Source organism: Hypanus sabinus, chromosome 11 (assembly GCF_030144855.1).
Source record: "Hypanus sabinus isolate sHypSab1 chromosome 11, sHypSab1.hap1, whole genome shotgun sequence".
Classification (NCBI taxonomy): Eukaryota; Metazoa; Chordata; class Chondrichthyes; order Myliobatiformes; family Dasyatidae; genus Hypanus; species Hypanus sabinus.
The window spans coordinates 94,313,066-94,337,687 of NC_082716.1; the positions used below are offsets into that span (position 1 = coordinate 94,313,066).

The 24,622-nt window shown below is 46.2% G+C and overlaps 1 protein-coding gene across 3 annotated transcripts in view; it reads left to right on the forward strand.

Moving 5' to 3' along the window:
- Window positions 1–24,622, forward strand: part of LOC132402195 (retinoic acid receptor RXR-gamma-A-like) — a 282,730-nt gene that overhangs the window by 234,049 nt on the left and 24,059 nt on the right. For all 3 annotated transcript variants that reach the window (XM_059984908.1, XM_059984907.1, XM_059984906.1), the window contains exons 3-4: window positions 14,714–14,852; window positions 23,948–24,127. In XM_059984908.1, coding sequence (XP_059840891.1) covers window positions 14,714–14,852; window positions 23,948–24,127 — 319 coding nt within the window. The remainder of the gene's footprint in view (window positions 1–14,713; window positions 14,853–23,947; window positions 24,128–24,622) is intronic.

The window sequence follows — 24,622 nt, forward strand, 5'->3', positions numbered from 1 at the left end:
TCCAAGCTCTGTGCCCAAAGAACTCGGGTCTCCAGGCACACAGCCAGCAGCCAGCTCACTGCTTTCGATCTTCCATGTACTCCCACGATACATCAGGTGGCAGCACCGGCCTTGAATCTGCTCGCCTCCGGAGCCATGAAAATCCGTATCCTGAAAGCGGCTAGTCTTCCAGGCCGCATCCTTGGCATACTGAAAAGCAGCTGAGAATGGGTCCCATTTCCGCAAAAAACCGAAGTCAGTGTGTAACTCTGGGTCAGGATCTTCAAAAGAACTCTGAAAAGGAAAAAAGGGATATTAAAGATAGAGCTGTTTCCAAAGATGCAAGCAAAGAAGTCACTGTTAGGCGGCATGTTTAAAATATATAAAATTATGAAGAGCATAGGTAGGATACATATGTGGTCTCCTAAGACAGAAATTTCAAATACTAGAGGACATTGGTGAGTGAGAAAAGTTTAAAGAAAATGTACAAGTTTTTGGTCAGAGTAGAGGTGCTTGGAATGTGTTGCCAGGGCAAGTGGTAGAAGCAGATACAATAGCAAAGTTTATGATTGTAACACTTACCCAAAAGGCTGGTATATGTCTAGGGGAAACGGAGTTCCAGCAACTCACCAACCCTCCTCCCTTTCGCGCAGGTGCTGTGAGAATCGAGTTTATGCCTCACGCCCGCCAACAGTATCAAACCCACAACAAATACTGTTATGAAATACACTTTAAAGAGTTTACTAAAATTAAAAGAGTATTAGGCAATACAATATATATATATATATATATAAGGAAAAAAACAAAAGGCGCCAACTTATCAAAGTTCAGTCTGTTTAGTGCACTCGTTGGAGCGCAACCATCGAACCAACGATCCATCCGACCGCCACGCCATCGCACCTGGGACCACCCCGGTGGTCTTACGAGCAGTCCAGCGCACGTCCACCTTCCTTGGCGTCTTCCTCCCGACTCCCCTCATACCAAAAACCCGCGAACCCCTCCCCCAAGTTCCCAGCCTCACAAGACACAATAACATTCCCCATTGACTAACAAATGAATACAATTACCATATCAGCCATTCTAAAGCGAAACAACGGCGAGAGAAACACTTATCCGACAAAGAAGCATTCCTACTCGTAACAAACCAAATAAGCCATTTTGAGTAACATACACAGGACATTGTACATGATTCATTTGGAGAGTCTTATGAACAAGCAGGGAGGGATACAGACCACCTGAAGTCAGATGGGACTAGCCTAAGTTGGCATCACAGTTGTTACAGACACCACAACCTGAAGGGCCTGTCCTGTGGTGTACTATGTTCTGAGGCCAAGCAGATAATGAAGTACTCATTCTGAAGCATAGAATCAGAGGAGTTCATGTCCAAATCAGACAGCATTTGGATAAACTGCACTTCATCTCCTTATCATGACCAAGGCACATAGGGATTATTCAAACTCGAGAAGCAATACTGAGAGGCTGATTGAGTCCAGGTTAACGGACAAGGCAGAGTGGATGAGGGCTCTTCCATCTGGGAAGAGATGATCAAGGTTAGATGTGAGGTTGCCATGGCTACAGAAAGAGTTGCTATGGAACACGGTTTTAAATGATGCTGTGGGTGTAGGAAGTTGGAGGCTGCCTCTGACACAGTTAAAGGTTAATCTTATAACTGGTATCAGAATCAAGCAAGAAAATAAACTCTTGAGTATAATGGTGCAAAATTCTGGACTCCCTCCAGAACTAATTGATATTGGAGAACTTAAGCATCTCCCAGGAAAGGAAGAACACCAGGGGCTCAACAGTCTCCTTGGGCAATGAGGGAAGTGTGGTTTTGTGCACTGGTGAACAGTAATCACATGGCTTCCACTTACTACTCACCCTCTGTCACAGGGTCCCTCTGCTTCTCTAAAACTTGGCATTGGCTTTTCTACTGGGACTGGTAGAGTTAAACACACTGCTGCTACTTGTATTCGATGTAGTCAGCCAGAAGGAAGCCGCCACCTTCTATTTTTAGGGGGCAGTTGAGGTGTTGTGGTGAAAGGCTGGGATACTCAGAGGGCCAGTTATCTGGGTAATGCAGTGTGACAGCACTGGCCTCTGGGAGTTAGTATCCAGGCTGCTAATGGATCCAGATCCTGGACTTGCTACTTGCCCCATCATCCCAGGGTCTGGCTCACAAGAAGTTCCAGATTAACTCCTTCCATCCTGACTTGAAGATCCTGTCTTGGCCAGAGTTGGGGACATTGTAAGTAGTGTGCGAGGAAGCGGAAGTGAGGCAAGTGAGCAGGAGTCCATGCCAGGAAAAAAGCAAGCCCTAGCCAGCCGACCCTCCCATCCATTCTGCTCTCCAATGTCTGCTTGCTGAGGGAATCAGGCCTGCAGTCCTCGGAGTTGCCTGATGCCAGTGGCCGGAGGTGGGGACAGTGTAAGCGGTGTGCAAGGACGCAGAAATGAGGCGAGCAGGCAGGCGTCCATGCCAGGAAAAAAGCAAGCCCTAGCCGGCCGGCTCTCCCACCCATTCTGCTCTCCAATGGACATTAAATTGGACTACATGTGTGGCAACGAAATAACCATATAACAATTACAGCACAGAAACAGGCCATCTCAGCCCTTCTAGTCCATGTCGAATGCTTGCTGTCACCTAGTCCCACTGACCCGCACTCAGCCCATAACCCTCCATTCCTTTCCTGTCCATATACCGATTCAATTTTATTTTAAATGACAATACCGAACCTGCCTCTACCAGGCGGGAGTACAGAAACGGACGAAATCCTGGGTGCCGCCATTCAGCTGATTATTTATATAACAGATTTTCCCCTAAGCCATCAGACAACCAACCTACTGACCTCTGCTGTGCCTATTGTCTTGTTTATTATTTATTGTAATGCCTGCACTGTTCTGTGTACTTCATGCAGTCCTGGGTAGGTCTGTAGTCTAGTGTAGTTTTTGTGTTGGTTTACGTAGTTCAGTGTAGTTTTTGTATTCTTCATGTAGCACCGCGGTCCTGAAAAATGTTGGCTCGTTTTTACTGTGTACTGTACCAGCAGTTATGGTCGAAATGACAATAAAAAGCAACTTGACTTGACTTCAGAGGGTCCACACAGCTCTCCTGCTATATCCACCCCACACCATCACCCATCTCGCCCACTCCTGTTCCTCCTTTGCTTTTCTCTAATTTATGTCCACACACTGTCTATTGAACTGTGTAGATCTTCACAGCCAAGCCACTTCCCAACCACAAACACAGTGCTTCCAATAAAGCTCATGAGCAATTGACAAAGCAGAAAATACTGGAATAATTTGGCAGGTCAGGCAGCATCTGTGGAAAGAGCAACAGAACAAAGAGAATGGGGAGGGGATATGAACTGTGGACAGACAGCAGGAATTAGTTGTCATCAGCTTAATTAGCTTGGCATAACACTGTGGGCCAAAGAGCCTGTTCTTGTGTTGTATTGCTGTATGTTCTAGTTAATGGTTCAGCTCTGGGATCCACCATTCAGACCTGAATCTCCATCCATAAATGCTACCTGACCTGAAAAGAGTTTCCAGCATTTTCAACTTTTATTTCAAATTTCCAGCAACTGAGTTTTTTGCTTTTCATGAACAGGAGTTTTTGATTATTCCTTTCCTCCTGAACATGCCTACAATTCTCTTCTTCTACTACATTCATTTTTCTCACTATTTATTTATTACAACTTATAGTAATTTTACATCGTACACTGTTGCTGCAAGCCAACATATTTCATGACATACATATGTGATTCTGTTTCTGAAATAACATCAAGCAGGCTAAGAAAATGAGCCTTTGGTCTTTTTAAAGTGCCCTTCCAAAATTGGCCAGCCCCACATCTGAGCTACTGGGAAGATCCTGGGGGAATTCCAGGTGCATTTTGAAACTCTCAGCAGCAAACCCATGCAGCCAGGAATAACAAATGGAGCCCAGAAACCAGAGGTGGATTATAGAGGCAGAGAATCGATGGCTGATAGATTGACTGCAGAGAATGTAGATTTATTTAGCAATGAACCAATTGTGACTTGTTCACACACACAATGGAGTTTAGTGACGTGATTCTTGCTGAAGTAGAGCAGCTATAACCTCATAGAATGATGGAATGGTCGCAAGGGACTGAATGCTCATGTTTCTGAAGGCTGCCCTGTCACAAGTCATCTGAATTCCCATGTCATATATTGAGCAGGTGATGGAGTCAGCACCTTTGGTGCTGCATTAACTACCTCTGACAGAAATTGGTTTAAGTTATCAATTCACTGAACAGAAACAGATCTTCAGCCCAACTCTTCCATGCCAACCAAGTTGCCTGTGTGAGCTAGTCCCATTGCCTGTGTTTGGCCCAGATCCCTCTAAACATTTCCCACCCTTGTACCTGTTTAATGTCTTTTCAATAATGTAATTGTACATACCTATACCACTTTCTCTGGCATCTGATTCCACATATCTAGCACCCTCTGTGTGGAAAACTTTTACTCAGGTACCCTCTCATCTAACCATTCCCTCTTGTTTTAAATTATCCTACCCTTGGGAAAAGCTGGTGACATTTCACCCTATCCACATCCTCATGATTTTATAAAACTCTTCCAGGTCATGTATCGGCTTCTTTTGTTCCAGGAGAAACAGTTCCAACCTGTCCATTCTCCTTTTATAACTCAGGATTGGCCATTTCCTCATCAATCTGCCCTGCACCCTTCCCAGCTTTCTCACACCCTTTCCTATACCTGGGTGACTGGAACTGCACACAACATTCCAAGTGTGGTCTCATCAATGTTGTAACATGACATCCCAACTCTTGTACCAAATGTCCTGACTGATAAAGGCAATCAAACCAAACACTTCCTTCACCGCCCTGTTTACCTGTATATCCATTTTCAGGGAATTCTGTTCTACAACACACTCCAGGGCCATCCCATTTACTGTTCAAGTCCTGCCTGGTTTAATATACAAAAGCCCAAAACTTTGGACTTTTGACATTCCATTTGACATTCTTCTGCCTACTTCTCTCTGCATCTATGTCCCTCTATCTACTACACCACCAATTTTGGTGTCATCTACAAACTTACTAACCATGTTAACAATATTGTGATCCAAATCATTAATGAAAATGACAAACCACAGTGGACCCAGCACCAATCCCTGTGGCAGAGCGCTAGTCACAGGTTGTGACTTGCAATCTTCCTGTTGAACAGTGGAGTACTTTGATCTGAGACCGGTGAATGCTGTGGAAATTAAGGCTCTCACAGGGGGCAGATTTTCTTATTTTCTTACTAACAGCCCTCACCCCGCATGTAGAACAAGGTGTCTTCTGTTTGACCATGTGGGCTAGCACATCCAAGTCATTCTTAACCTCTGCTAATCTGCTTCTGATAAAGATCATCAATAGGAGGCTTTGCTTATTTCTGTCACATTAACCCTACTTCTGTTAGACACATGGAACGGGATGGGTAAATGACCCGGAGTCCTCTATCTGATGAGAGATGCACCATTACCTTCTCCCCACTCCCATCCATTACCTTTCCTCCTGTCTTCATAAGCACCAGAAATGAATAGAATCTGTTTATTTTGGTGCTAATTAATTTTACCTGGAAGAGACTGCACACCAATTCAGTCTTGCCTTTGCAGGAAGGATACAGCTGCTTTCTAGATTAGAGGGTATGAGCTATAAGGAGATATTGGAAAAACTTGGGTTGCTTTCTCTGGAGCATCAGTGGCTGAGAGGAGACCTGGTAGAAGTTCATGAAATTATCTGAGGCATGGACAGGATCAACAGCCAGAATCTTTTTCCCAAAGTAGAAATGTGAAGTACATGAGAGCATAAATTTAAGGTCAGTGGGGAAATTTTAAAGGACAAGGCAAGTCTTTCTACACACATAGTTGTGGGTGCTCTAATTGGTTGCCAGGGCAGTAGTGGAAGTAGGTATGATGGAGATGTTTAAGAGATTTTTAGATCAATGATGAATATTCAGAGAATGTTAGGATATAGGTAGGGAGAAGAGATTAATTTAATTTGGCTTAGACATACTGGGCCAAAGGGCTTGTTCCTGTGCTGTACGCTCTGATGTTCTATGTCTCGTTTGCCTTCCAAATCTTGCCAGGATCCCGAAATCCCTGTGACCAACAACATTGTGTAGCCTTTCTCTGTAATCTATTTCTTTTAAAGCAACCATCCCATGTGCGTGCATTTATTTAATTGATACATAGTTCTGCACAGACACAACAAATTGGCAGCGACTACGAACCTCAATGTCAGAAAATATCGCAAACTGCACCAACAATAATGGGACAAAACAGCAGGATTAAACAGCATGAGAAAGCCGTCACAAACACTAACAAAGGCGTGAGTACAGTGTGTAGTACACAGTGAAAGACTCATAGAAGCAAGAAACATAGAAAATCTACAGCACAATACAGCACAATTTGGTCCACAAAGTTTTGCTGAACATGCCCCTACCTTAGAAATTTCTAGGCTTACCTATAGCCCTCTATTTTTCTAAGCTCCATGTACCTATCTAAAAGTGTCTTACAAGACCCTATCGTATCCGCCTCCACCACCATTGCCGGCAGCCCATTCCACGCACTCACCATTCTCTGTTTCAAAAAACTTACCCCTGACATCTCCTCTGTACCTACTCCCCAGCACCCCAAACCTGTGTCCTCTTGTGGCAACCATTTCAGCCCTGGGAAAAAGCCTCTGACTATCCACACGATCAGTGCCTCTTATCACCTTATACACCTCTCTCAGGTCATCTCTCATCCTCCATCACTCCAAGGAGAAAAGGACGAGTTCACTTGACCTATTCTCATAAGGCATGCTCCCCAATCCAGGCAACATCCTTGTAAATCTCCTCTGCACCCTTTCTATGGCTTCCACATACTTTCTGTAGTGAGGCGACCAGAACTGAGCACAGTACTCCCAAGTGGGGTCTGACCAGGGTGCTATATAGCTGCAACATTATCTCTCAGCTCCTAAATTCAATTCCACGATTGATGGAGGTCAATACACTGTACGCCTTCTTAACCACAGAGTCAACCTGTGCAGCTGCTTTGAGTATCCTATGGACTCGGACCCCAAGATCTCTCTGATCCTCCACACTGCCAAGAACCTTACCATTAATACTATATTCTGCCATCATATTTGACCTACCAAAATGAACCGCTTCACACTTATCTGGGTTGAACTCCATCTGCCACTTCTCAGCCCAGTTTTGCATCCTATCAATGTCCCGCTGTAACCTCTGACAGCCCTCCACACTATCCACAACACCTCCAACCTTTGTGACATCAACAAACTTACTAACCCATTCCTCCACTTTCTCATCCAGGTCATTTATAAAAATCACAAAGAGTAAGAGTCCTAGAACAGATCCCTGAGGCACACCACTAGTCACCAACCTCCATGACCCTCTTTGCCTTCTACAACCACTCTTTGCCTTCTGTGGGCAAGCCAGTTCTGGATCCACAAAGCAATGTCTCCTTTGATCCCATGCCTCCTTACTTTTTCAATAAGCCTTGCATGGGGTATCTTATCAAATGCCTTGCTGAAATCCATATGTACTACATCTACTCTTCTTCCTTCATCAATGTGTTTAGTCACATCCTCAAAATATTCAATCAGGCTCGTAAGGCATGACCTGCCCTTGACAAAGCCATGCTGACTACTCCTAATCATATTATGCCTCTCCAAGTGTTCATAAATCCAGCCTCTCAGGATTTTCTTCTTCAGCTTACCAACCACTGAGGTAAGACTCACTGGTCTATAGTTTCCTGAGCTATCTCTACTCCCTCTCTTGAATAAAGGAACAACATCTGCAACCCTCCAATCCTCCGGAACCTCTCCCATCCCCATTGATGATGCAAAGATCATCACCAGAGGCTCAGCAATCTCCTTCCTCACCTCCCACAGTAGCCTGGGGTACATCTCATCTGGTCCCGGCAACTTATCCAACTTGACGCTTTCCAAAAACTCCAGCACATCGTCTTTCTTAAGATCTACATGCTCAAGCTTTTCAGTCTGCTGCAAGACATCACTACAATCACCAGGATCCTTTTTCCAACTGAATACTGAACTAAAATATTCGTTAAGTACTTCTGCTATTTCCTCCGGTTCCATACACACTTTCCCACTGTCACATTTGATAGATCCTATTCTTTCGTCTTATACTCTTGCTCTTCACATACTTGTAGAATGCCTTGGGGTTTTCCTTAATCCTGCCCACCAAGGCCTTCTCATGGCCCCTTCTGGCTCTCCTAATTTCCTTCTTAAGCACCTTCCTATTAGCCTTATATTCTTCTGGATCTCTGAGATTACCTAGCTCTGAACCTTTTGTAAGTTTTTCTTTTCTTCTTGACTAGATTTATTACAGCCTTTGTACACCACAGTTCCTGTACCCTACCATAACTTCCCTGTCTCATTGGAACGTACCTATACAGAACTCCACACAAGAATCCCTGGAATATTTGCCACATTTCTTCCGTACTTTTCCTTGAGAACATCTGTTTCCAATTTAAGCCTCCAATTTCCTGCCTGATAGCCTCATAATTCCCCCTTACTCCAATTAAACGCTTTTCTAACTTGTCTGTTGCTATCTCTGCCCAATGCTTTTGTAAAGGAGACAGAATTATGATCACTATCTCCAAAATGCTTTCCTACTGAGAAATCTGACACCTTACCAGGTTCATTTCCTAATACCAAATCAAGTACAGCCTCTCCTCTTGTAAGCCTATCTACATATTGTGTCAAGAAACCTTCCTGAACACACCTAACAAACTCCACCCCACCTAAACCTCTTGCTCTAGAGAGATGCCAATCGATAATTTGGGCAATTAAAATCTCCCATCATGACAACTCTGTTATTATTGCATCTTTACAGGATCTGTTTCCCTATCTGCTCCTCCATATCCTTGTTACTGTTGGGCGGCCTGTAAAAAAGGCCCCTTCCTGTTCCTAGCCTCCACCCACAGAGACTCGGTAGACAATCCATGGCGTCCACCTTTTCTGCAGCCATGACACTATCTCAGATCAACAGTGCCACACCCCCACCTCTTTTGCCTTCCTCCCTGTCCTTTCAGAAACATCTAAAACCCGGCACTTGAAGTAACCATTCCTGTCCCTGTAATGGCCTGTCCCATTCCTGTCCCTGTCCAGTCTCTGTAATGGCCACCACATCATAACTCCAAGTACTGATCCACGTCCTAAGCTCATCCGCTTTGTTCACAACACTCATTGCATTAAAATAGACACATCTCAAACCTTTGGTGTGAGAGTGTCCCTTCTCTATCACCTGCCTATCCTCTCTCTCGCACTGTCTACAAGCTTTCTCTATTTGTGAGCCAGCCTCCTCTTCCCTGGTCTTTTCAGTTTGGTGCCCACCCCCCAACAATTCTAGTTTAACTCTCCCCAGTAGCCTTAGCAAACCTCCCTGCCAGGATATTGGTCCCCCTGAGATTCAAATGCACCTGTCCTTTTTGTACAGATCACACCTGCCTTAAACAAGGTCCCAATGATCCAGAAATCTGAATCCCTCCCCTTTGCTCCAATCCCTCAGCCACACATTTATCTTCTACCTCATTCTATTCCTATTCTCACTGTTGCGTGGCACAGGCAGTAATCCCGAGATGACTACCTTTGAGGTCCTGCTTCTCAACTTCCTTCCTGGAGTCTGTTTTCAGGACCTCTTCCCTTTTCCTACCTATGTCTTTGGTACCAATATGTACCATGACCTCTGGCTGTTCTTCTTCCCACTGCAGGATATCTTGGACACGATCTGAAGCATCCCGGACCCTGGCACCTGGGAGGCAAGCTACCATTCGAGTTTCTTTCCTGCATCCACAGGATCACCTGTCTGACCCCCTAACTATAGAGTCCCCTATCACTACTGCCTTCCTCTTCCCTTCCCTACCTTTCTGAGCCACAGGGGCAGACTCTGTGCCAGAGGCACAGCCACTGCCTCTTCCCCCAGGTGGGCTGTCCCCCACCCCCCCAACAGTACTCAAACAGGAGTACTTATTGTCAAGGGGTACAGCCATAGGGGTACTCTCAGGTACCTAACTCTTCCCCATCCCCCTCCTGACTGTGACCCACTTGTCTGTCTCCCGTGGCCCTGGTGTGACCACCTGCCTATAACTCCTTTCCATCACCTCCTCACTTTCCCTGACCAGGCGAAGGTCATCGAGCTGCATCTCTAGTTCCCTAACTCAGTCCCTCAGGAGTTTGACTCACCTGGTGCAGATATGACATCTGGGAGACTGGGAGACTCCAGGACCTCCCACATCTGACATCGAGCGCAGAAAACTGGCCTCACAGACGTACTTCCTCCTTTCCGCAAATAACACTTTGACTCGTCCCGTTACCGCTTAAGCCCATTGAGCCAAAGCCTTATCACTCTGCCACCTCTCACTTCAGTGCCTGCTGGATATGGCGGTCTTCTTTTTAAACCTTTTGCACTCTACTGGCTGACATCACACGCCTGCGCAATCTCACCCCTCTTTTACCCCGATTAGTAAAAACTCCCTTCACTCTGAAAAATCAGTTGTTCACTCGCAGCCTTCCTGCTCCGAATCAAAAACCGTTGAAGATTCCTTGCCTTTTTAAACCTTTTACACTCTACTGGCTGATGTCACGCACCAGTACAGTCTCACTTCTCTTTTACCCCGAGTAGTAAAAAGCTGACTTTGCCCCGAAAAATCAGCCATTCACTCGCAGCCTTCTTGCTCCGAATCACAGAATTTAAAGTGAAAGTAATGTGGTGATGGCTTCAGTCAGGAAAGTTGATGAATTTGATAGCACTAATGAAGGCTGGGATTCATATATTGGGAGGGTGGAACTTTATTGTAATGAGAACAATGTGGAGGAGTAAAAGAAAGCCCCTACTTAATGGGTGCAAGAATGTACAGTCTCTTAAAGCCTGCAAAGCCAGAAGCAAGATGTTTGTTGAAATTGTTACAACTTTACAAAATCACTTGAGTCCTAAACCAATTGGTAATAGGTGAAAGATACAGATTTTTCAAAAGGAATCAGTCAAAAGATGAATTGCGGAACCTTCCAAACCTTCCCATTACTCTGACTTTAGAGATGGACTTTCTGACGCAGTAAGGGACAGGCTTGTATCTGGCATGCATAGTCAAAGCACTCAAAAGAGGCTATTGTCCAAAAGAGACCTAACCCTAGAACAGGCATTGGCCATTGCAATATTGTTGGAGACTACAGCAAAGGATGCAGCAGAACTATAGAAAAGGAGGTTAGAATGTGAAATGCTCAAGATGTCCCAGAAAGCCAAAGATGTTATCAATGTGGCAAATCCTCCCATGATGCAAATAACTGTTGGTTCAAAGCCTCAGAAAGTGTCACAAACAAGTTAACATAAATAGAATGTGCAAGGCAGACGAAAAGCGCAACCGAGGGAAAAGACTCGAACACAAAACTAAGCAAATGCACAAGGTTACCGAATATAAGAAAAAGGAGTCTGATAAAGGTGAACTGTCATGCCTGGAACTGCGTAGTATAACTGAAGCAGATCACAGAATCATCTGGATCACAATAGGTATGTCTCATGTAAAACTGAAAATGGAGCTGAATACAGGGTCAGCTTCATCCATAATGCCAGAGGCTGACTACAACAGACTGTTCTTTAGAGAAGACCTCAGCGATACTAAAGATCTACACAGATGAAAAAGTGCCTCCCAAAGGCAAACTGAAGGTGAATGTGATATATGGAGGAAAAGCACAGCAGTTAGAGTTTAATGTATTGAAAATAGGAGGGCCAGCACTTTTCAGACATGAATAGTTTAAAAAAATCCAAATAGACTGGCACTCAATCAAAGCTCTCGATGTAGTGTCATAGGCACTACAACCCAAGTGGTAGCATTAACCAGAGGCTGTCACAGCTGTTTAATGCTAGTGAGAATTTTTTGAGAAGGGAATAGATAAACAGATTGAAAACTTGTCTAAAGTTGTTCAGGATGCCAAAAAGTTCAAAATGCATCCCCTCAGGCACTGTTACACCCGTGGGAGAGGCCGTCACAACCAGGACAAAAAGAGCATATTGACTTTGCTGGGTCATTCATGAGCTCCATTTTTCTGATTGTTGTGGATGCTCATTCAAAATGGCCAGAGATTATACCAATGAAGGAAATCACCTCAGTAAAGAATATCTCCATCCTGAGGACTATCTTCACCAGAAACAGCTTACCAGAACAAATTGTGAGTGATAAGGGACCACAATACACATTAGAAAAGTTCAGACTGTTCATGAAGAAAAATGGCATCAGACATTTCAAGTCAGCTCCTCACCACCCAGCATCGAATGAGTTAGCTGAAAGGTTTATCCAAACCTTCAAGAAGTCCATTAAAGCGATGGACAAGGAGGACATTTATCTACTGCACAAGGTGGACAACTTCCTTTTTGTATATTGGAACTCTGTTCATGTGACAACAAATCAAACACCTGCGATGCAGTTCATGAGCAGGAATCTGAGATCTCGCATAGACCTCCTGAAACCAGACCTACGGAGGGAGGTACAAAATATACAGTTCAGCTAGTTACCAAGTGAAGCAGCAAGGAGCTTCAAGATTGGACAGGAAGTCCTAGCGCATGATTACCGAGAAGGAGAGCTTCAAGAACTGGACCACTGTTGTACACAGTGGATGTTGGAGATCAGACATGGAGATGTCATGTGGACCAGTTACTGGATGCTCAACTGAAGAACACACCTGAGTCAGCTCCATCCGGCAAGATGGACACATTACTGTCACCAGACTTACCTCTCAGTGATGATGACACTGATAGCAACATTACACCAGAGACTAAGAACATTGTCTTAGACAAGACACCTACCAAACCTGATGCCACTCTACAGGTCCAGAGGTGCTATCCTGAAAGAAACAGAGCACCATCCAAAAGACTGAACCTTTAGAACTGTGAAGTTAGTTATGGACTGTTATTGTGAAAGCATATTTATTTGGAATATGGGTTTATGAAATGGAAATTGAATGTTTTGTAAATATATAGTTTTATGTAACATTAATCTAAAAGAGGAGGAAGTGTAATGTATGGATCTATTTCTTTTAGAGCAATGACCCCCCCCCAGCACTACGTATTGATCTGTCGTCTGCGCGTATACCTTCCCCAGAAGAGATCCCAATGATCTAGAAATCTGTAACCCTGCCCCTTGCACCACTTCCTCAGCCACTCATTCATCTGTACTCACCATTTATTCCTTCTCCTTTGTACCAATGTCATTTGTGCCAATGTGCACCACGAAATCTGGCTGCTCACTTTCCTGAGAATCTTTTGCAGGCCACTTTGAGACACCCTGGACCTGTTGTGAGGCAACATACCATCAAAATTTCTCTTTTGTGGCCACAGATTCTGTTGTCTGCCTTCCTAACTATCAAGTCTCCTATCATTACTGCTCTGCCTGACCTTACCCTTCCCTCTCTGCGAAAGAAGTGTAATGTATGGATCTATTTCTTTTTAAAGCAATGACCCCTCCCCCACTGTTAGCATTATGTATTGCTCTGATGTCTGCGCATGCGCTGTTGTCTACACATATGCATTGCTCTCTCTCTCTCTCGCTGCAATGTGAACACACCAGTTAAAGCCATCTCCTGTGTGTGTGCTGCTATTTAATCAATATACTCTTCACTCAAACAATATTCTACTTTTCTATTCTTCAACCAACCTCACTATTTCACATATTTGTATTTAATCTGTCAAAGTTTGCTTACTTATCTGTACCAGCTAAATCCTTTAGCAGAGTGTGTCCTTACAAGCCATTGTATCACCTACATATTTTTGCTGCAATGCACTTTGACCCTTCATTTAAGTTGCTGGGGTAAATGGTCATTGTAAATTGTCATATGATTTGGCTGGGGTTAAATCAGGGATTGTTGGACAGCACAGCTCGAGGGGCCAGAAGGGCCAGTTCCATTGCTGTATCTTAATAAATAAATAAAAAGATGTGGGAAAGAAGTTGCTATTTAGTCTGGACATCCAGGCTTTCCAGTTCCTATATCTACTCCAGAATGCAGAAGAAAGAGCAGGAAATGGCCAGGATGGCAGGCATCCTCAACAATGTTGTCAGTGTTTGTGAGGTTAGGCAGCACAGTAGTGTAGTGGTTAGCACAACATTTTACAGCACCAGCTACTTGGGTTCAATTCCCACCGCTGCTCCCTGTAAGGAGTTTGTACATTCTTCCCCTGACCACGTGATTTTCCTCCAGGTGCTCCAGTTTCCTCCCACAGTCCAAAGGTGTACCGGTCAGTAGGTCAATTGGTCTTTGTAAATTGTCCTGTGATACAGTTAGGGTTAAATTGGGGGTTGCTGGAAGGCGCAGCTCGAAGGGCCAAGGGGCCTACTCTGCACTATATCAATAAAATAAATCAAAATAAAATAAAGATAAATTGGCTGGAAGTGACGAGCCTGTGTTGGACAGTGTTATCTTTACCACTCTCTGCAGGTTCTGTCAGTACAAATCACAGCAGTTGCCATTGCCAAGCAGAAATGGAACCTGGCAGGAGACTTTCTCTAGTACATCTGTAATGAATTAACAGGATCCTCTTGGACAAGTCAACATTCTGCAGTGACATGTCTGTGACATCACCTGCAAAGGGATCTGTGTAGGTGGGGTCTGTGATTGGAGGGAGTGCAAAGGGATTAAATGGGTGGTGTGCCTCTGAACAGAGAGTGCTGATATGTTACAATTCTCTTGTGTTTTCTATTCAGATTAATGCGGTGAACAATGTCAGCAGCACAGAGGATATTAAGCCACCTCCTGGCTTGACTGGACATGGAAATTTGAACTCCTACAGCCCCAACTCAATGGCCAAGCACATCTGCGCAATATGTGGAGACAGATCATCAGGTAATAGAGCCTCACCTCTAAAGCTGGGAAGTGGAGTCAATGTGTTTCACCATATCAGGATAATCCCCCAGAGAAGGAGCAGGTTGTTGCTGTTGAATCATGCCCAGAGGGTCCCGTGGCTCCTGAAATCCAGCAAAAGCATGGGAAAGTCGGGGGAGGGGAGGTGGTGCCGGAGGCTGAGGACACCTCCATAATGGAGGTCAGTGTGCCTTAGCATGTCTGTGGCCTGAAACGACTGAGGGATGTATCCCCTGGACTGGGGATCAGGATCCAGAGGAGGAGGGAAAGGATTTACCCCCTGTAAAGGCAGCATGTGCAGAGTATTTTCCCTCAAGCTGGAGGATAACCTTGTCATCTAGGGGCCCTCTGCTGGGGAGGCATCTTCCAGGCTGACCTCCGGGCTGGTGAGCAGCGCCACTGTAAAGAGAGCGTGTGGGGAGACGGATGTGCCTTTGTACAAGACTGTGCACTCAAAGTGCGTATTCCCTGGGGAGGGGTTCTGGAGAAGATTGGGCTGTCATGAGGGACTACTGGAGGAAACCTTTCAAGTCCCAGTTGGCCACAGATCGCTGGTCAGGTCTGGAAGGGGTAGTTTCGTCAATCCACATGGTCCTCCAAAAGAAGGGAAGGGGAGCTGAGCTGACCCATAAGGAGTGGCATCAATTTAAGAGACTCTTGGTAAACACGAAGTACACTGCAGATGCTGTGGTCAAATCAAGACGTACAAAAAGGCTGGATGAAATCAGCAGGTCGAGCAGCATCCGTTGAAATGAGCAGTCAACGTTTCGGGTCGAGACCCTTTGTCAGGACTAAAGAAGGAGGGGGCAGGGGCCCTATAAAGAAGGTGGGGGGAAGGTGGAAAACAAATCAGAGAAAAGATCAAGGGGTGGGGGAGGGGAAGCAGGGAAGGGATAGGCAGGAGAGGTGAAGAAGGAATCTAAGGGGAAAGCACTATGGGTAGTAGAAGAAGGCAGAATCATGAGAGGTGATAGGCAGCTAGAAGAGGAGACAGAGTGAAGGTGGAATGGGGGAAGGGAGAGGGAGTGAATTACCGGAAGTTGGAGAATTCGATATTCATACCAAGGGGCTGGAGACTTGGTATGAAATGTTGTTCCTCCAACCAAAGTTTGGCCTCATCATGGCAGTAGAGGAGGCCATGTATGGACATATCCGAATGGGAATGTGAAGGAGAGTTGAAGATAGTGGCAATCGGGAGATCCTGTCTGTTGTGGCGGATGGAGCAGAGGTGCTCAACTAAGTGGTCCCCCAATCTGCGTCGGGTCTCGCCGATGTAGAGGAGGCCGCACCGGGAGCACCGGATGCAATAGATTACCCCAATAGACTCACAGATGAAGTGTTGCCTTACCTGGAAGAACTGTTTGGGGCCCTGAATGGTTGTAAGAGATGAGGAGTAGGGACAGGGATAAGTGCCAGGTGGGAAATCTGTGGGGAGGGACGTGTAGACCAGGCAGTCACGGAGGGAACGATCTCTGCGAAAAGCAGAGAGAGGTAGAGAGGGAAAGATGTCCTTAGTGGTGGGGTCCTGTTGAAGGTGGCAGAAGTTGCGGAGGATAATATGCTGGATCCGGAGGATGGGGTGAGGGCTGAAGTGCGGGAAATGGAAGAGATGCGGGTTAGGGCATCATTGATGAAGGCAGAAGGGAAACCATGATTCTTAAAGAAAGGGGACATTTGGGATGTCCTCCCAAAAGAGACTCCTGGAGTCCCTGGAGTAGGGCAAAGATGGGAGGGAGCTTGAAGGGGAGCTCTGCTTCTTCTCCCACGGGCTGTGGTGAGGGGTCTCATAAGGTACGCAATGAAGCTGAGTGGTGTGACCCTTAACATCAATGGCGGTAGGGGGAATCTGTGCAGATTCCATCATCTTTCTGTCCTCCTGGACAGCAGATATGCGGTGAGCTTCCTGCAGGAAACTGGCACTGTTCCAGGAGACAAATCCACCTTGGCTTCTGGAAATGGCGAGAGGTGGTCCACATGAGCCACCTCAGCTCTACTTCCAGTGGGATAGCCATCTTTTTGACCCCTTTTTTTTTCCAGCCTGAAACCGTGTATGTTCAGGAACCTGTGCCTGGCTGTCTGTTTCACCTCTCTGTCCATCAGGATGGCGCGCCAATGCATTTTGTAAATGTGTGCACCCCTGAGCCTGACCCGATACAGGTGCACCTGTTCTAAAAGGTGTCTGCATTGCTGAGGTCATAGATCATAGTGAGTGCATTATCCTGGGGGGCGATTTCAACAGAACCCTCAAGGAAAGGGTAGTTAAGCATCGGTGAGGAAGTTCTGTCCTCGGAGGTGGTCGGTGTTTGGCGGAGCCTTCACCATGACCTTGTGTTTCTCAAGGAGGTACGGAGGGGTTGGGGGCTTGTGGATCAATCAACTGTACACCTCCAGAGCGTACGTGTCCCAGGTGTTGGGTGCCTCCATGTGGCCAGTTGTGTGCTCAGACCCCAACTGGTGTGGGCAGAGCTGAATGCGCTGCCCACACGGGTAGGGTCCATGTACTGGCATTTCAACAACCTGCTGCTGGAGGTGGCTGGTTCCAGGATTCATTACGGCAGTTCTTGAATACCTGGCAGTTGCAGGGGAGTTTCACCTCTCTGAGGCTCAGGTGGGATATGGGCAAGGCTTGTGTCCAACTGTTCTGCCAGGAATATGTGTGTTGATATCCAGGATCAATAGGCTCAAGAAGGAGCTAATTGACTTGGAGTCTTGGCTAGGGCCAATCAATGGGGACCATTAGGATAGGTACCAGCGGAAGAAGGAGGCACTGAGGCACCTGCAGCATGAGAGGTCCCAAGGCGCATACCTGAGATTATGGGTCTAGATGCTCTGTTGAGAAGAGGGGTATCTGCTGGTAGCTCGTGGAGTTATTGGCTGAGAATAGCTCCTCCATAACAGATCTGACATGAATTGTTGCTTAAGTTCATTTCTTTTAAGAGGCGCTATTCTCGCCAGACCCATGCAGTGAGAATGCACACAAGAATCTGTGGGAGGACTTGCCGAGGGTCAGCCCTGGGCGTGCTGAGCAGTTTGATGCACCACTAACTTTGGTGAAGCTGACTGGTGCCCTCAACTGGCTACAGAAAGGCAAGTCCCCAGGGCGAGATGGGTTGATCCTCAAATTTCTCTGGGCCCTTCTGGGAGAGGGGCAGATTATGCAGGAGTACTGCGGGAGAGTATGGTGATGGGTGAGATGCCACTCTCCTGGCACAGAGCAGTCGTGGCCCTGCTGCCAAAGAAGTGGGATCTTTATTGCCTGCAGAATTGGCACCCAGTATCCCTTCACATTTTGCAGTGCAAGATCTTTGCCCAGGCAATGGCCGTCTGGGCTCCGTGCCGGCTCAAGTGGTCCACCCTAACCAGCCCTATGTGGTCCTGGGGCAGTCGATCCAGGACAATATCCACATTGTCCAGGATCTGATCTACCTGTGCCAGGAGGCTGGAATGTCATTCGCTCTTCTCTCCCTTGACCAAGAGAAGGCATTTGACAGGGTGGACCACGAGTACCTTTTTGGATCTCTGCAAACATTTTATGGCCCATGTCTGACTGTTATACACTGCCACAGAGGGCCTAGTTAAGATCAATGGGTCCTTGACAGCACCCTTGTGTTTTGGGGGTGGGGGCACGTCAGGACTGCTCCATGTTGGGATAGTTGGTTTGTGTGGAGATATTCATGTGCCTTCTCTGCAAGAGGTTAACAGGTTTGGTTCTATATGAACCAGACACGGAGATCGTCCTGTCAGCTTACGCTGATGATATCCTCCCTATCGTCACTGACCCAGATGACTTGCAGAGAATGCGAGACTGCCAGCAGGTCTCCTTGGATGCATTGTCTGCAAGGGTCAACTGGGAAGAGGGCAGGCCACTTGGTGGGTCAGTGGTAGGTGGACTCCCTTCCTGAGGGGTTGAGGTCCTTTGCATAGAGCACCATGCACCTCCTCTACTTGGGGGTCTACCTGATCTTGACAGAGGAGCCCTGGCATGCGAACTGGCAGTATTTAGAGACAAAGGTCTCTGCCTGGCTGGGGCGCTGGTCAGGCCTCCTTCGTGCAATCTCGTACTGAGGGAGCGCATTCCTTATCAATCAGCTGGTCACCTCCATGGTGTGATAAGGGCTGACTACTTCAGTCCCACCCACGACATTTGTGTCCAGGATCCAGAAGAGGCTAGAGGAGTTCTACTGGGGCAAAAGGAGGCCTTGGGTCTCTGCAGTGGTCCTGGGTCTTTCAATCGCATACACACCAAGCTGGCAGCTCTCTGCCTCAGAAACCTGCAGAGATACCTGTACTGTGACTAACCCCCGAAATGGCCTGCTGGCGATGCACTTTCTCCGCCGGGGGCATTGCCTGCAGGAGGGCATATGAATCCCGGTGGACGGCGTCAGCTGTGCCACTTTGAGAGAACTACCCGGCTTCTGCTGGGAACTGTGAAGTGTATAGGGTCGAGCCTCATCCAGACAGGGTGTTCCTGTTCCTAGTTGCTGGGGGAGCTGATTGATCCTGATCCTATTACAGTGGGTGTCAAGGGTCGTGGAGAAGTGGTGGGGTTCTGGTTACACCGCTGCACGATGTGCTCATTGGACCCAGGCCTCGGGAGACCACAGAGGAGAGGGTCCTGCATGACATAAGCCATCTTGCGGGAATGCCCACCGTGCCCTTCTGTGACACTCCAAAGTGCTTCTTATATGGGCTACTCCTGCACACCTTTCAATTCCTTTCCTTCATCTGCCAACCGGACTCACCTTGGTGTTCCGTGTTACCATCTGGCAGCAGAGGAGGTCCCCAGTAAAAGTCTCTTTACACAGGGATCCTTCCTCCATACCTTGGGGACCTAGGGTGGAAGATGTTGCATTGGGCAGTACCGTACAACAGGTTTTAGAGCAGGTCCACCTGTCCATTCTGTGGCCATGAAGAGTCAGTGTACTGTGCTGACACAGAATGTGAGAGGTTGCAGCCTCTGTTTGAGTTTCTAAAGGGGCTGCTGCTGAGGTTCTGGCTGCATTTTAGTCCCGTGCTCCTCATATATGGGGATCCAGTTCTGAAGGGAACAGGTGGTGAGAAGGATCTCCTGATGGGCTTGCTCCTGGGGCTGGCCAAGACTGCCTGCCCCTTTTCCTGGGATACATTCATGCCCAGCTGTCCTTGGAGAAGGAGCATAAAGTTGCAATTGGTACATTGGGGATTCCCAGGAACAGTGGGCTCCCCAGGGTATTGCCTGTTTTATAGACGGTAGTAATGATATTTTAATCTATGTATACTTACTGTCTTGTAAATACTGAATGTCTGTACCTTGTGTATTTGTTATGTAAATAAACTTTTAATTTTGTAAAAAGAATGGGTGGTATTGAGGGAGGGTCACACTAGGAAGGACAGTACTGAGGGAGAGCTGTGCTATTTGATGTCTAAGAGGGATAACTAAAAACACTCAGCTAATCAGGCAGTGTATGTGGAGAAGAAATACAGAGTTAAAATGGCCAGAAGTGTTGTCTTTCCAAAACCACATTAAACTGAGACATGACTAATTGTGATAAATCCATGCCTCTGTGATAGCAGGATGAGATATTCCAGCATATCAGGATTCAGATGGTGACCAATCCCAATGCATCAGTCATTATCCAACCAACACTCACAAAATGCTGGTGGAATGCAGCAGGCCAGGCAGCATCTATAGGAAGAAGTACAGTCGACATTTTGGGCTGAGACCCTTTGTCAGGACTCTTTGAGAAGTCGACTGTACTTCTTCCTATAGATGCTGCCTGGCCTGCTGCATTCCATCAGCATTTTGTGTGTGTTGCTTGAATTTCCAGCATCTGCAGATTTCCTCATGTTTGAGTCATTATCCAATTGTTTTTGTGGGATCTTTCTGGGCCAAAACTGTCTGACCTGCTTCCAGCTTTATAACGGTGGCCACAATTCAGAAGGATAGAGTTGGCTGCATTGTATTCTGGGTTGTTCTGAAGACAGAAAACCACTGCAGAAATTCAACCTATTGCTTTCAGTTTTAATATAAATGAGAGCACAGGGATCTAACCCGAGCTTTGAAATGTTTAAATCATTGATGAACCCAGCAATTACATTCAGATGTTTTGCATTATGAATGTTTTGATTAGGACACTCTGCATTTGTGAGTGATGTAGTTAGTAGATCCCACCAAGCATTTTGACTAACAAGGAAAATGAGTGACTGCCGTAATCAACAGCATTGTGCACAAAAACAGATTCCATCAGCAGCAACCTGCTGGCTAGTGGGAAACGGCGAGGCAAACACCCATGCCGAGGTCATGATGGGGGCCCACGAGAGGGGTAGGGTGGGGTGATGGTATCCTACCTTGCTGTTCTCTCCTGACACTCTCCAAAAATAAAAGGTCTCATTCTCAAGGAGAGTGGGATGGGAGTGGGGGGTGGTAGAGCTGAGACTCCGTGGACCCTGTGACCCATTCTTGACTTGGAGCTGGGATGTCAGCTCCTGGAACTGCATGTGGCCTGTTCAGTCTATTCAGTCCCATCCTTCCCAGTATCCCTGAAGAATTTCCGCTAGAATGGAACTAGCTTTTCTGCAATCCTTCCTTCATCCCAAGGATGCGCTCTACACATTGCTCACACGTTCTTCCAAGGTGCCAAGGTAAAGGTACATTGTTCTTGTCAAATGTGATGGGCGAGGCAGTGGCGCCAGGATAGCTTCACTCCTCAGGTGGAGGTGAGGCAAGGGGACATTGTAGCGAGACACGATAAAATCAAACCTGGGTTTGTTGGTATCTGCTCAAGTCCATGTGTAATGAAAATCTTACTTGCAGCAGGATCACAGGCACAGAGCATCAGATAAGCAGCATTCACCAGAGGAAAAAACATAAATTAAGCATAAATTATACACTAGTCATTAAACATAAATTATACACAAGTCATTAAACATAAATTGTATACAAGTATTACAAAAAAGAACACAGAATGAGAAGACCATGGGAGGTATAAAATGGTAATGGGGTGATGGGTTGGAGGTGGGGGAGAAAGAGGGTTTAGTGGTGCTGGAACGGGAGTGGTGATGGGACAGGAATGGTGACTGGAGGGGAACGATGACAGGATGGGAGTGGCAGCAGGATAGAGTGGTGTTGGGATGGGAGTGATGGAGAGGGGGTTTAGTGGCAGTATTTGTTTAATTTACTGATAGTTCTACTTTTAGTCAAGTGGACACTTGGAAAAAGGTATGCCTGACCTACTGCATAGAATAAGGCCATTCAACCTCTTGAGTCCACGCCTGACCACTGAACAGTCCCACTAATTTTCCATTAACTCATTCTCCTCCCTTTCCCCATTAACTCCCCACCGATTTTTCCACTCAACCCCACACCAAGGTCAATTAACCCACCAATTCCCATGTCTTTGGGATCTGGGAGTAAACTGGAGCACTCAGGAGAACATACAGACTCCATTTGTGGGGAGTGTGCCTAGACTTGGAGCAAGCTCAGCTTGTACAGAACATTGGAAAGTACACCAAAATGAAAATTAATATGCTGCCTCTCAAATCTTTCCAAACTGTAATTCATCTTTCACTGCAAGAAATCCAGCAGCAAGCTTGCACACTAAAAGTCTGAACAATGTGACAGTTTTAGTTTGCATCCTTTTGATCATATTACCAGTAAATCTCCACTAATCCAGCATCTGACCATTGAGAAATCCCAATGGCCCAGCAGCCAATTCACTGGTTGATGGTTCTTCTCATTCCCATTCATTCATCTGGTGCCCAGGCTCACCTGGTAAAGTTTCCCACAGGACCTTGAATCTTACCAGATTCATAGAAGTGCTACTGTTACAATGACACATCGAACATAGAACACTACAGTGTAGGAACAAGCCCTGCCTATGCCAAACATGATACCAATTTAAACCAATCTCATCTGCTTGCACCTATTTCTCCATTCCTTTGCCTGTTATGCCTGTCTCAACCCTCCCCCACTTAAATACTGCTATCGCTTGTGCCTCCACAACTTCCTCTGGCAGCCCATTCCAGACAACTACCACTCTCTGTGTAAAAATCATCTTGCCCCCCTTTATATCTCCTTTAAACTTTACTCTTCTCATCTTGAACTTCTACCTGCTTGTATTTGATACTTACATCCTATAAAAAAAACTGCCTACCTACCCTTTCTATGCCTCCCACAATTTTATAAACTTCTGTCAGGTTGTATGTTAACATTATACAATAAAAATTAATTAAATTATGTAGATGTATTAATTAAACTAACATGACGAATTCAAATAAATCTGCCAGTCTAGCACTGTCAAAGTCTCAAGCATGCAGATTAAAGAATTTTAGAGGGCCTATTAAAACTAGATGAGTTAAGTTTATCATGAACACTGTAAGGAAATTCCATGTGTGTGTAAAGCTCCCAAAGTACACATGGTAATAATAAATACAACACTGCAAAGATTTTAGCGTAATCTGAAGTGGTGCTGAAGGAAATGATAATATAACAGTAACGGAATGACCAAGAGAGTTGAGGAATTATCAGCATCACCAGAAAGGGGGTGTAAAAGAGAATTAGAACACAGTGTGGAAGAAGCTGTTCTTAAGTTGTGACATCTGGGCTTTCAAGTTCCTGTATCTTCTTCAGAAGGTAGCAGAGAGAACAGGGAATGGTCAGGGTGGCAGGCATCCTTGACAGCACTACTAGCCTTTGTGAAGCAACAGAGAAATGTGCGCGAGACATTTACAATCATGATCCCAGAACAGAGAGAGTGTGTTAATCAGGTAGGACCATTCCAGGAGAAAAAATTGTGGAGTGATGAAGGGCCCAGAGGTCTGTGCATGGGTCTTTAATAAATCAAATAAGAGCCTTTAGGAAACAGACAAGGATGGGAATGTGGATGTTGCTGTGGACCAAATGAAGAGATGTGCTGGTTGGGGATGTGGGGGAGGGAGAAAGAGGTGATACCCAATGGCAAGGGTTTCCGAGATCTCCTGGGACAATCTGTTGTGATGTAATCTCTGTATAATCATGGCAGAGCCTTCCCATCGGGTTTTTGGAGGGCTGACCATCTCCTCCCCAGACTGGCCCTGACCTGTGGACTCCCCCTCTGCAGGAAAACACTATGGAGTGTACAGCTGTGAGGGGTGCAAAGGCTTCTTTAAACGGACCGTGCGCAAAGACCTCACCTATACGTGCCGGGACACCAAGGACTGCATAATTGACAAGCGCCAGCGTAACCGCTGCCAGTACTGCCGCTATCAGAAATGCCTGGCCACCGGCATGAAGAGAGAAGGTAGGTCACATCACAGCAGGCTGTCCATACAAGCCATCAGGGACAGGGGAGGGAAGACACATCTTCTAGACCATCCCATCGCACATTCCCAGGGTAGAACAGAGGGTTAGATACAGTATAAAGCTTCCCTCTACACAGTCCCATCACAAACTCTTAGGACAGAACAGAGAGATTAGATACAGAGTAAAGCTGTCCCATCACACACTCCTCAGCAGTAACAGATGGGTTTTTGCGCAGTAAAACATTAGTAAACTGTTGAGGCTTTTCAACAGCTAGAAGAAGGGAGAACAGCAAATGGTGGGGACTGGATGCAGCTAGAGTTAGTGGAGGGTGACCTTGGATATTTGGTGCATTTGAGGTGTATGGGAACAGCCCAACTCCTGCACACTGAGGGCTCATCCAGTCACCCTGTGTGATAATAGAGGGGAGACTTGAAGCCTCAGCTAGGACCTGTGTACCAGATTGACAGCAGAAAGAACTGGCAGCTGCAGGTCT